The sequence below is a fragment of the Vigna angularis genome, chromosome 11 (assembly GCF_016808095.1).
Source record: "Vigna angularis cultivar LongXiaoDou No.4 chromosome 11, ASM1680809v1, whole genome shotgun sequence".
Lineage (NCBI taxonomy): Eukaryota > Viridiplantae > Streptophyta > Magnoliopsida > Fabales > Fabaceae > Vigna > Vigna angularis.
Window position 1 is genome coordinate 1,446,159 of NC_068980.1, and position 13,507 is coordinate 1,459,665.

At 33.9% G+C, this 13,507-nt stretch overlaps 2 protein-coding genes and 1 non-coding gene across 4 annotated transcripts; all 3 read right to left on the reverse strand.

Annotated features, from left to right (window-relative positions):
* Positions 1-693: 693 nt before the first annotated feature.
* LOC108334461 (protein disulfide isomerase-like 1-6) lies at positions 694-7,800 on the reverse strand. Its single transcript, XM_017570323.2, has 12 exons — positions 7,063-7,800; positions 6,429-6,558; positions 6,036-6,201; positions 5,295-5,413; positions 2,558-2,638; positions 2,376-2,465; positions 2,205-2,276; positions 2,047-2,115; positions 1,678-1,758; positions 1,397-1,531; positions 1,160-1,213; positions 694-1,071 (listed from the first exon to the last, which is right to left on the reverse strand). The coding sequence occupies exons 1-12, from the start codon at positions 7,539-7,541 to the stop codon at positions 982-984; spliced, it is 1,566 nt and encodes a 521-aa protein (XP_017425812.1). The 5' UTR covers positions 7,542-7,800; the 3' UTR covers positions 694-981.
* Positions 7,801-8,763: 963 nt separating this feature from the next.
* On the reverse strand, positions 8,764-10,816 carry LOC108333149 (uncharacterized). 2 transcript variants are annotated; one of them, XM_017568499.2, is made up of 4 exons: positions 10,722-10,816; positions 9,934-10,431; positions 9,367-9,552; positions 8,764-9,250 (listed from the first exon to the last, which is right to left on the reverse strand). In XM_017568499.2, exons 2-4 carry the CDS (start codon positions 10,396-10,398, stop codon positions 8,984-8,986), a joined length of 918 nt encoding a protein of 305 aa, XP_017423988.1. In that variant the 5' UTR covers positions 10,399-10,431; positions 10,722-10,816; the 3' UTR covers positions 8,764-8,983. The 2 variants fall into 2 exon arrangements, with proteins under 2 accessions (XP_017423988.1, XP_017423986.1); XM_017568497.1 differs by lacking the exon at positions 10,722-10,816 and adding an exon at positions 10,564-10,715.
* A 961-nt stretch (positions 10,817-11,777) lies between these two features.
* TRNAM-CAU (transfer RNA methionine (anticodon CAU)) lies at positions 11,778-11,849 on the reverse strand. Its single transcript has one exon. It is a non-coding gene; the product is annotated as a tRNA-Met (tRNA).
* Positions 11,850-13,507: the final 1,658 nt, after the last annotated feature.

The following is a 13,507-nucleotide window of genomic DNA, read 5'->3' on the forward strand; positions in this document are numbered from 1 at the left end:
TTAAATATTTAGAGAGTGAATTTAAACAAATAATTAGTTACCAAATTCTTAATGAGTGTCACTAATGAGTTTTGATTATTATAAATTGAGTTTAATGGGCATGTCAATGCCCGTTTTGATACTATTGTCAATAAGATAAACATATACTATTTTCTAAATATTTTTAAGATAGTTACAATAAAAAATAAACAAACTTATATATATTGTCGGTATATACCCAGTTTCAAACATGTTTTGTCTTTCTCCTCACTACTCGTGCTTATCCAAGAATGTACCATTTAATCAATTTTTTTCCCTGAAAAAGAAGCAATGATGAAAGGAAAAGAAGCAATAACATTTATTGTTGCCAGTCCATGGCAGAAGGTTAGGGTCATTGCACTCATTCATGGTCAACATCAAACACGTATCAAGTTGTTCAAAGCATAATGCTTCTGGAAACAACTGAAATAAATGTGAAGTCCTGGTTTGATTGATAACTATACCTTGCTACTCAGTATTTAATGGCAAAATGTTTGGTGGAAAATGATACGATGGAAACTGAACTATGCATATCCATGAGATTAAAACTCTAGCACTATTATTGACATGCCAGGCTAGCTCTTAGACCTTTTTCATTTTCACCAACCAACTACTGCTGCAAACTATGACCGAGGTCTGTGAAACGGGAAAGCAGGGACACAAGCACATGCACTTGTTCAACACTTTGAGCTGAATAATCCTTTTTTCGGACAACAAAAACTTTGATACATGTCATGTTCTCTAGTTCATCACGTACTGATAATATGCCTAGCTTTTCATGATCTAGCAGTGAGCTAATTCAAATAATAAAGTGACTTATATTTGGTGCAGCAAAAAGCTAAGGGAAAGAATATCAATTAGAAAATGCTTTCCCACGGCAACAATTATACTTGTTTCTTTCTATATAATGTTTGTTTACTTTCAAGATGGTTGAATGTTTTTCTCCTAGAACTTTTTTGTGTTCTATAACTCATCTTTGACATTCTTCACTTTTAGATATTTGTTGATGGATGCAGCCAATTCTTTCAAACCAGATTTTGTCGAAAGTTTGATCTGCATAAGAAAATGTTTGGATATATAAAGTGGCAACTATATAAACAGAAATTCTATCACCGAAATCAGAGTGCAGATAAGTACTTACCGGATTTGCCTTATCATCTGCTCTGTAAAGCAGGAGTGTGGGGTAGTCATTTACCTGCAAAAAATTAAGGTAAAATGCATTTTCAGTACATAAACTTTCATCATGTTAGTGGTCAATATGGAGAAACCATTTGTCCTTGATAAGACCCCAGGATCTTATATTTTCACAAAAGATTCTGTGAGAGAGCGTGTTCTGCCATGAAAAGTAGAGACAACAAAGCTTTTCCATGACGCTTACTTGCAGGTTTGGATGTTCGTTCGCTGAAGCATCTATCCTTGCAAACATTAGATTACTTGATCCTTTGTAGTGCTTTGCCAATTTCTCTACTTGCTTGCTAGTGGCCTCACAGTTGATACACCAAGGTGTAAACACCTGTTTTTCAGTCACAACTCATGAGCGAAAATCTACGAAGTAGTTAATAATACAATCTTCCTTTTGGAGGAAAAAAACAAATCCTCAAGCAAACTAATGAAGTTGGAGAAAATGACATAATGTAGAGGGGATAAAACTTTGCAAACCTCCAAGAGCACATCCTTCTTGCTGCTCAAGATTTCATCGTCAAATGTCTTCCCAACAATAACATGGACACTTGCTTCAGTCTGCAATTTCCAATGCCGAGATAATTAATTAACAAGACATTGAAATAAGTTTCAGGACTAAAATAAATAACTTCTTATGGTGTTTCTATTATATTATTATAATCATAGAGCAAACTATATATCCCTCGGAATGAATCTGAAATATTTTATGCATTCAATTTAATCTGAAAGAACTAAAGTACCACATATGACAGACAGCAGCTAATATCTTGAATTGTTTGAAACTAAAGTTAGTAAGACACCTTACACGTATAAGAAAATTATGCGAAAAGTTTAAACGGTACTCACGTTATCTGGAACTGGTTGTGACTTGAAGTAAGGTGACAAAGAACCTTGCAGAAGATTATTACAGAAGTTCTGCAGAATTCCATTTTAACATTAATTAGTCTCCTTTTGTAGGTGATCACTAAAAGAATAATTTACATAAACAGAAGAGCAGATAGTACTTCAATATTGCTTTGTGTTGGTTTTGATTCCAACAAATATTTTGAGCTCATTCCATTATTAAATGCAGCGACCTATTTGGCAAACAAAGAAGTAAATCACATCAGTAGCCAAGATTATTTAAACTGATAAAACAATCCGTAAATATCATTGTTACTAACTAATGAACTAACCACAGGATTTTTTGATTCTTCAAGACCGAACAATGTTAAGAAGGGCTTTGCAAGGTTCTCATCATCAATATCAACATGTATAAACATGATCTGCATTTAAACAAAAGAATTAGACCAGAAGTTCTAAAAAAAGCAGGAAAATGGTTTTAAAGCCCCACATGTAGGCCAAAGTAACTAATCACCTTTGACTTGAATGTTCTTGCAACATCTTGAAGAGGATCAAGAAGAATCTTGAAGTCATCAATGTTTGCAAAGACCAAAACCTAGAAAAAAGTAAACAATTAATCTTGGTTATTAGTAATTAGCAACCTTGAACAGAAACATTAAGAATTAAATTAACAAGGAACAGTCCGTACAACCAGTGATGAGTTAAATTTATTATTGATTGACAACAAAGAAGGCCCGCTTGTTAGAGTGCAGTTGGAAAAACTTTAGTAAGTCTGTTAGTGGCTTAGTTTCTGAAAGGTCTTTTAGTCTTTTAACCAAACTACTGTTATTGAAAATCAAATGGGATGAGCACAACCACAGCCTAGTTCTTTTGTTGTTCAGATTTTCCGGAATACTTTTGTACAAAAAGAAGTACTACTTAATTAGTTCTGAAAAAGACATCCATTTCCTTTACATATACGCTCACATTTGTTTCAAGTATCAACTATCAATCAACAAGGTGGTCACCAAGTGATCAACACATGGAAAATCATAGAAGAGACTGTGATTTTGATAAACAATTTAGACTTGCTAGAGTGATTGTCTGAGTTATTTTTATTGGTCTCACGTACTCAAATAGTAATTTATACCTAGTAATTAAAAGTTAAACCAATCATGATGTCAAATAATCAAAATCTAGTCATTGTTCATCCAAAACATTCATTAGCACTATCCACACTCTCCACTAACTTTTTCACCTTTATCTCATGATCAACCAAGCTCTCCACTTTCCTTTTTGACCTATTCGAGATCTCCAAGCATCCTATCAAGTTGATCGCACTTGTCTCATACTCTACCGTGCTCCCCACATTCTCCACCAAGCTATGTAGAAACACCACCAAGCAAACTGGGTTGGTCTCACATTCTACCAAGCTCTGCGTGCTCTTCAAGCACCTTTCCAGGCTGTCCGAGATTTTCATCAATTCTTTCGAGCTTTAATAGAACCTCTATGCGCTACTTAGTTGTTTGCCTGACCTCCCCATGATAGTTGGCTGCTTGGCCGAGTTCCTTGCACTGCTCGGCTGTTTTGCCGAGTTCACTATACTACTCGACAATCTTGTCGAGCTCTCCTTTCTACTCGGCAATGTGGCCGAGCTCTCCTTGCTGTTTGGCAAACTTGCCGAGTTGTCCTTGTGCTCGACATATGATCTTTAGTTTGAACACAATTCTGCCTTTGATCTCATCATCATACAACTCGGTCTCAGCTCGACACCTGGTCTTCTTGACATTTCACTATCCGAATGCAGCTCGACATCAATCTCCAACTCTGCAGCTCGGAGTCTGGGCTTCTTGTCACCATTAAAATTCCTATTTCTTCATCAGCTTCTTCAGTAAGGAGATTTGTCTCCTCCTTTCTCTCATCCTGACAATATTTTGCTATATGACCGACCTTACCACAACAATAACATTTGACCGATCTGCACTTATTTGCATACTGGTCATGCTTGCCACACTTAAAACATTCAACATCATAATTACTTGACCGACCTCCTCGGTCTCTCCTTTGTCCATGGCCATGCCAGTTCTGCAAACTGGTTTGCTCCTTGTCGTCTTCATAATCACTTTGGACACGACTTCCTCATCCTTGGCCGCTTCCTCCAATACCACCTCGGCCTTGAGTGTTTCGAGCTCCTCCCTTCATGTCGAGCTTGGCCTGAAGTGCTTGATAAAGTGGCTCAAACATCGTCCTTCTCCGTTGCTCGTGTGCCTCTAGGGACCCGACAAGCTCTTCAACCGAGAGCAATGTCAAATCCTTGGACTCCTCAAAGGCACATATTATACTCTTAAAGTACTTAGCCAACGACTTTAAGACCTTTTCCACAATCCAGTTGGCAGGAAACTCCTCTCCGTTTCTGCCAAGTTGATTCGCTACCGCCTCCACCCAAGATATATACTCGATCACTCGTTGTCTTTCCTCCATTCTCAGGCTTTCAAACTCGCCTCTAAGAGTTTGAAGTCTGACTTGCCAGGCACGATTATCGCCTTTGTATACTTTCTCTAGAATCTGCCACACTTCTCTTGAAGATTTAGCGTTCCCTATCTTCTCAAAGCCAGATTCGTCCACAACTCGGTACAGTATGTACAGAGCTGATTGATTCTTCACACGCGATTGTTTCAATGCAACAACCTGCGCAACCATCTTCTCCTCATTTTCTGCTGGCTCTTCATATCCATTTTGAACTACATCCCACACATCTTGGGATCCAAGAAGGGCTCTTATTTGCACATTCCAATTACCAAAGTTGACTTTCTTTGTTAATTGAGGCAGGGAGACACTGTTTGCTAGGTTGGTCATCTCTCACTCTCTTTTTCACTTGAACACTTAGGCTCTCTCAGCTTTGATGTCAATTTGTTAGAAAATGACACTCACTTAAATATTTTTGAATATGCTTCTAGTGTATTTTCATTTCACATAAGCCTTACAATTTATAAAATTTACATTAGGCCTTTCATCTATACACCATAATGTCTCCAATTATTACAAATCAAATACTATAATGACTACAAAACATAACAGAGTAACTCCCTAACTCTTCCTCTCCCAATGCAATAACCACTACCACTCTCAATAATTATCTGATAACTCCTAAATTTAAGTTTATTCCAACACCATGGTCTAGATCCACTCCAATGGCCCTTATTTCTAAGTACAAGATGAGTTTCAAGTCAAAAGAATATCTATTATAGATTAAATATGGATATAATACTGACCTGAAGCTTGACAGGGCTGGCATAGACTCTGATAGAATTCATTTCAGTCAGCGTAGTAACTAATGGAAACTTGTTGTAGTCTACAAACTCCAGTATCTTATTCACCGTGAAAGCTCCATCTGCACAATCAGGAAAGTTTTGCAAGTTGCCTTAGTAAGTCCTCACTCCTCACCATTTGATGAGCTTGAAAACAGACAAAGGTAAGAGGGAAAATATCATGTCATACATAAACAAGCCCATAATGCGGTTCCACCAAATTTTAACTGCTTAAATTATATAAATCTGATATGTATATAGAATACCCAGCTCTTGTTAATAGAAAAGCCAGGAGATTCTAGTTTATTAATCTTTTTGCATGGTTCTTGTTAGATATATTGTGTTTTATGTTAATTAGGAAAACATAGACTTTTGCTATTGTTTGATATTGGTAGATATTGTTTTTTAACAATATCTTCTATTTACCATATTTATGTTTTGTTGTCATATATACTTGTATTATTCTTCATTATAAATATATTACTCTATGTGTGTTTTAGACACAAGGGAGATTAATCCTATACCTAGTTTTACTATATTAATTTGCAACAAGTACAGAATTCACATACTGAGCTATAGCCACTTTTAGTGATACCCGTATTACCAATTAATACCACTATCTGTTTTACTTTATATTTTAATGAGGAAATATTAGAGCGTATCCAACATATGGCTAGAAAGTTAAAAAACCAAAAACAGACTCACCATATGCAGTGTATCTTTCTGGTTCACTCTTAACAATCCCAAGAAAACGACCTGTAGGTTTGATAGCTGGATAAAGAACTTTGGCAAGTTCTACCTGATTCACTTCAACAAATTGGATTTCATTATCAGACTTTGCAGCACTCACAAACTCCTCATAATCAGGTCCCTGCGATATGTAAAAAAGTATGCTATAATACCACACCACCAAATCCAAGGGTAACGTAAATGTTTTTTTATCAACAGGAGAATTCATTAACAAAAAATAATCTGCAGCACAAAATATTACGTTAATTGATTGATCAACTCCACAACTCTCACTCGTTCGAACTTTGTGTCAATATGGAAAATCAAGTATGATAACCCCAGCATACCTTACATTATAATTTCACTTACCTCAAATTTATCAAACTGACCAAGGACAAACTTTTGATACTTCCTCAAAAACTGCTCTGCTTCTACCTCTGAACTTATCCGAATAACAGGAGTACCAGTCTTTTTTCGTGTCCATATCACTATATCATCCCTGAAAGCATCATGGAAACAAATAAGCCAATAAACATTTAAAGCCAAAACAGCACACACCGACATACAATACATGTATCCGATACGGGGATACGATTATTTTAAATGTATATAGTATCCAGGTATGAACAGAAACTCTTAAAACATAGTAAATATATAATTGCAGTTTAGCAAATCCAAATTAAGAACATAGTTCCTGTACACTATTAAAAACATAGATTATAAATCAGTACCATCGTAACTTGCTTCTTTAATAGTCCGGTAAATCTCATTCCTTTCTTGAAGTCATACAGAGAGGACAATTTCGATAAGTTTCATTAATGGACAAGGTTTATATGTATCTACATTGTACATGTTTTCTAAGTATCATGTAGCAGTATTAGATTTTCATAACCTTTTTTAAAGGTTTGAATCCTTCACCAATATAAGTCAATGAAGTGTAGAATCAGTATTGGAAACATATCGGAGAAGCCGATTATAAGTGAGAAAAGTTAGAGCATCTTACGCAGTAAAACCACCAGAGTATGGCTGAGAGGTGCCATTGACAAAGAGAAGCAAAGTGGGGAAGCCTTTCACACCAAGGAAAGATGCAGGCTTTGGATACCTGTCAGCATCAATTTTGGCCATAACAATAGGGATTCTCAATTCCCTCAGAGAAGTTGCAGCCTCAGCAAAATGGGGCATGAGCTCAGCACTCCTTGGACACCAAGGAGCATACCCCAGAACCAGAACAAACTCGTTCCCATTAACAACCCTCTCTGTGTTGTCGTTGTTGAGCTCAATAACGATTCTTTGGGCTTTGCTTAAAACCTCTGCTTCTGATAACTTATCGCCACCCCCATCGGCTTCACGCTCTACTTCCTCGTCCACTGCTAACAGCTCCTCCAACTCATCCTCAATCTCTGTTGCAACGTTAAACTTCAGTACGAGGAGAAGGGAGAGAAGGACGAGGATGAATCTTAAGGCGGGTTTCCTCGTACACATGTTTTTTGCCTATGGTAGAATTGGTTGGGGATCAAGATCTGATGGGGCTTCTGAAAGGTTTAGGAAATTGGTAAAAGTAGCACAATGCACATCAGTGAAGATGTGTCTGAACTGTGAAATAAAACGCTGCGGAGAATCGCTTAGAAGGGCACAGTGACAAACTATGGATGCGCCTTAATTTCAGGGCCACCATGTTAACAAGATTTCAGGAAACTCCAAGCCTGCCACTATCCTTGACCATAGAGAAAAAAAAAATGTTTTTTTTTCCTACAAGGATAAAAATTTCAGATTTTCATTAGCAGGAGAATTTCCTCTCTTATATTTACCAATCAATAAAAAAAAAGTTAATCAGTTTGTTGAAAATTAAAAAAAAAAAAAAACTTTGGATGAAAATGGTGCGTACAGGTTCTTGAATTAGAAGTGTTTCTTATAATTAACTATTAGAGTAACATATACATGCAAAAAAGCATAAAAATATAAGTTTATAGAATAAAGTTTTTACATAAATTTTAGGTTTTTAGACAGCTATATTTGTATTAAATGCTAAAGATAATGATAAATATATTCATCCTGTTTATCAAAAGGCTTTATTTTGGTGACGCAGGGTAATAATCTCTACAAACTATATCACTGACTTTTATGAGGAAAAAAATAATAATTTCAGACAAATTTTGGAAATCAATTAGCTCCATTAAATTTTATTAATTTTCTAATGTTCTTCTTGAAATATTTTTTTTATAAATAAAAAATCAGACATTAACCAAAGTTAAGATATTTTTATATAAAAAAAATATCATTAAATAAAATAAAAATGTGGTTAAAATTTTCTTATAATTTTCCCACTGTGTTTGAGTATCTTCTTGGAAATATCATTAATGACCAGTTTCACAATTTACATTTACAGCCAAATAAAATTAAAAGCTCTTTATGCGAGATCAAAAGCACAGCAAGTTTTAACTTGCATGTATCCCACAAAGATAACCAGAAAAAACCTTTTTGCTGTTGCTGTCTCGTTACTTAAGATCATTGTCGTGTTAAATCTTATCCAATGTTAACAAAATTAACTCTGTTCAAATGATCTGTACCATATAAATGCCTAAACATGGTACATCAATCTACAATTTCGCAATTTCACTTTTGCTTTCTCTAAAGATGATTTCTCAATTTCCCCTGTAATGAACTGGCGAATTGTATGTTCATTTTATGCATATGCATATGCATATTCAAATTTACATGCATTTATTGGCACAATGCTCATGACAGTAAACTACAGAAGGGATTCAGGGCAATGGTTGTATGTAAAGTATTTTCTCATCTGCATATATTACATCTCTTGCAAACCAAACGAACCTTCTAATCTGAAGCCAGGCACAGACCATAGATTATGCAATTTTAAGGTACAGTTTCAAAACAGATTACAACTGTATGAAAATGAACATTCATCATTCGTAGGTGCATGAATTCCTTTTGAATTTGACAGGTTTTGATCCGGAAGAGTTGATGACCAAGGAGCAAGTGATTTGCTTATGGTGCTTTGTCTTCACCAGTTTACCAACCACATTGCCACGTGATCGGATTTCAAAGTTCAATGTGAGTGGAACTTCAACACCAGCTATGGTGGATCCAGCACCATAGAGAGGAACCTTTGCACCCTCTACGTTCACTGATACAATGCGGTGACTTTTTCTTGGCTGATAGTATTTCTTCAGCTGCAACAAGTTAGATATCTTAGTATGTTACTTGATAAATTTTGAATTTTTACTGTCAGTAGCATAAATTTGTGTCAGAGGACAGCAGAAGAAAGAAGTGATGAGATAATTCTTACTTGGCCTGTGGCAACTGTGATGTCTGAGAAGACAAGATTGATGGGTGTGGAGTGCACATGAATTCCAAAAAACGTAGCAGGGTTATAGATGCTCATGCGCAAAGTGACATTTACTGTCATCATTTTTGTGATCACACCTGTGAAGTCTGAACCCTCTCCAATGTACATATTGTGCACCGTCAAACTCTGCAAGAACACATATGTCAACAACTATAGCCTGTGATTACCAACTACTTCAATCATATGTAATGAGCATCCCATCACTCATAACTTTTTTTGTTTTTTCATGCAGATACATTTTAATAAATAGAAAATACATCATAATAGGTTAAATTTAGTAGTAAGACTTTTTATAACTCTCAAAACTATTATGCCAGAACACATGCTATTATAACATGTTCATTTTATCCATCATAATCTCTTTTCTACACCAGTGAATGTTCTAATTTGAAATAAAACAGAGTTGATGACAGGTTCAGACAACAAACTATGTGTATGGTTGGAGGAATCAAGAACCAACACCAGTGATAAATTCCCTCCTTCAATACTGATGAAAGAAATTCTTACCTTGACACTAACTTCTGCTTTATAAGGTCTGCTGGCACCCCAGATGATCAAGCAAAACACAGTGAAAACAACCACAAAGGTAAACACGGCAATCAATGCTTGGAAGCGTCTTGTGAAACCCTTGTCATCAAACTCATGATAAGAACCTTCTTCCAAAATCACATCACACTCAGGCCACCCCTTATCATTTCTCTTCCTGCTACCTTTCCTTCCAGAAGATGACCTGAAAATCCCTGAAAAACGGCTCGCAGAAGAGTTCCTAGAGTGACGCCCAAACGAAGGGTGTGAAGGAGACTCCATTGGACTGTTTGATATTGGAGTAGCCTGCATTGAAGATGACTTGTCTCCATCGTGAGAATCCCTCGAAGGACTTTGCACATAGTACACAGGACGCTTTGGAGACCTCGAAGGTGAAGAAGGAGCTAAACTTGTGATATCCGATTCAGATTTTGCAGACAACATCATGAAAATCTGAACCACTATACAATACAGGAACACCTGATATAACTGTATGTGTCAAATATGGTAAAAAACCAGACAATTTGTGTCACTGAATTTCTACGTATATAACTCAAAACCTCAAAACTCAAAACTCAAAACTCATGATAAATGATGAAAAAAGACACATACAACTCAATTCAGCTGGGTTTCTTTCACTGTAAAAAAGAGTGTTGTTTTGCTTGCATGGAAGGAAAGAAAAGAAGGTGTGGTGAATGCAGAACAAGTGCTTAGGCTTGAAGGATAAATAAGAGCAACGGATAATAGAGTTCGAAGGCTCGGAACCAAACCTCACTGGCTGCACAAATTCAGCAGGGTCGGGAATAAGTGTCGGCAGCGTGTTTTTATTTTTAATTTTTTTCTGAGTGTTTAAATTAGAAAACAACAGTTTCTTATGTTGTCTTTTTTCTCTGTGGGGCAGAGCCACTTCTGCAAAAATAATTCTTGAAGCTTCAATTATAGGACTAGGACAATTGTCTAATTATATTATGGGTCGTCTCTTGTTTCTCTATGCTGCAACGTGATTTTATTTCTTATCATTTTAGGTACGTTCTATAATTTATTCCTGACGTTTAGCTTTGTTGGATAATGCAGATTATGAATTACAAAAACAGATTAAGTAATAATTAAACAACACTTAATGCCACTTGGGTACCCAATGACAAAATTGGTTGCACCATTTTAATATTTTATTATAAGGTTGTTAACATCTGATTAAAAAACAACACAAGGAATTCACATGTATCAGTTTTGCAGGAAAAAGGTTCGGTAAAGTTGTGTTTTCACGAGCAACTGTTGGGATTTATTGCAACATATCAAGTATCTCTTGACTTTTTTTAAGTTATCCTACATATTTATCACCATACATTTTGGATAAAGTAATAAAATGTTTAAACCTTATTAAATATTTCTTGTAAAATTGTTTGGATTTAATTTAGATATATTTAGTAACAGTGTAAAATATTTTATCCCACCATTTCCATGTATTATTAAGTCTGCCACTTTGTATGCTATAATTATGATGTTTTCAAGTTGATTAACAGTATAATTTCGTTACTCTGTGTGTGTGTAATATATATATATATATATATATATATATATATTTATAAAATTTTAGGGGAAAGATCCTACTTTCTGTTGAGAAAAAATGATAAGTCTGACCGTAAGTTTAATAAGATGGTAGAAGAAAGAATTTTTTTTGGGCCTAAAGTGTTTCCAATGTCCTAACACAACTACTGAAGGCCCACAATTGACCCAAATAGTGTCAGAGTCTAAAATCAGCCCAGATTATGTGGAGAAATTAAGAAAATTAAAAAAAAAATATTAAACGAAAACTTTCTCTTTTTTATCAGAGCCAGGTTTCGATCCTGGGACCTGTGGGTTATGGGCCCACCACGCTTCCGCTGCGCCACTCTGATTTGATGATTGTTTTATGCAAAACATTTTTAAGTATTCATATCTTAGTTATTTCATGCAAAATAGATTTTAATATTTATCTTAATTATTTAACTCAATTTTCGTGTACGATCATCAATTTAGTTATGAAAATAAATAAAAAATTTTAAATTATATATAAAGCATAAACTTTAATCATTTTAACTATGCTTATATATAAAGCATAAACTTATATCCCTTCAAATTAAAATATTATTCATTCTTTAATCATTTTAACTATGCTTATATCCCTTATAAGCATCTATATTTTTAATTAATATACCTCTTTTTTATATTGAGCAGATAATTAAATAAAGGACATGGACATAGAAGTAATAAAACGGTATTATTGATGCCAATTTGTTTGATTCGAGCTATTAAAATATGTAAGGAATGGTTGAATTAAACAAATTGGCGTTACTATAATAAGACAATTGAGTGTTGACTTCTGACCTAATCACATAATATTTCATTAGCCATTCACCTAAAAAAATATCATCTCATGGTTTTGCACTATAATGCCAAATCTCAAACACAACACTCCTCAATTTAAAAAGAGAATTTCACAAAGTATAAAATATTTAAATATATTAAATTTCAATCAATCATTTTTTTCAAATATTTTATTTAAATTTATTGAATTTTTTGTGTGAGTATGAGATGTTTTATTTACCATAAAAATTCAAAAATATATATATTTAAATATAAAATAGTTTTTAATAATTAGAAAATATTAATGTTTTTTTTTTGCAGACTATTTTAATTGGTATTTTTTTCAGTCAAAATTTGTTAATATATTTTAACTACTATTAAAATGGTTTTTTCTCAGTTGGTCAATTTTTTTTTATCAAATTAAGTTGATAATTTTCCTCAACTAACATTGATTAAAAAAACTCCTGATTAACAGTTGATTGAAAATATTCTAGTTAACATTAGGAAAACAAATATAACAAATTATTGATATAGGAAAAAAAAATCACAATAAACTTCAAATGAATGAATAATTCTATGTATTGTTGATTGAAAAATAGTATTGACCCATGTTGTCTGAAAAAAATTAATAAATATTGGTTAAAAAATACTACAACTAACATTAACTAAAAATAATATAAAAAAATGTGTTTGGTACTATATTTAAATTAGGCATCTAAATACTATAAAGATGTTCATCGATTGAGTTCTAACCAACATCAATTATGTACAATATGTATATGGAGATTAGATTAATTAATGGGTGAAGCTTCAAGCTTGAAAGATAATTTTTTTTCTCTTTTTATGAAAATAATTACGTTTTTTCTTTGACGAAATCGTTCCACCGACAAAAATGTTGTGTTTCCAAAATATATTTAGACAAGTTGTAAGGTATATTTAATCAAATCTTCTAAAAATATGTATTTTACACAAATAAGATCTTTTAAGAGTTCCTTAAGTATTGTTTTCTAGAATTGATACATGATAGCGGTCTTAATCAATCGAATAAAGGAAGTGTTAAAATTAAGTGAGGGAAAATGGAAGAGAATAAATTAAAAATATGTGTAAGTTTTTATTTTTTTTATAATTTTAAAGTTGTGAACAAATTTTTATATAAAATATTAAGATATTATAATGGGTTCTTCTGTTAACGTATCATTAAACTTATTTA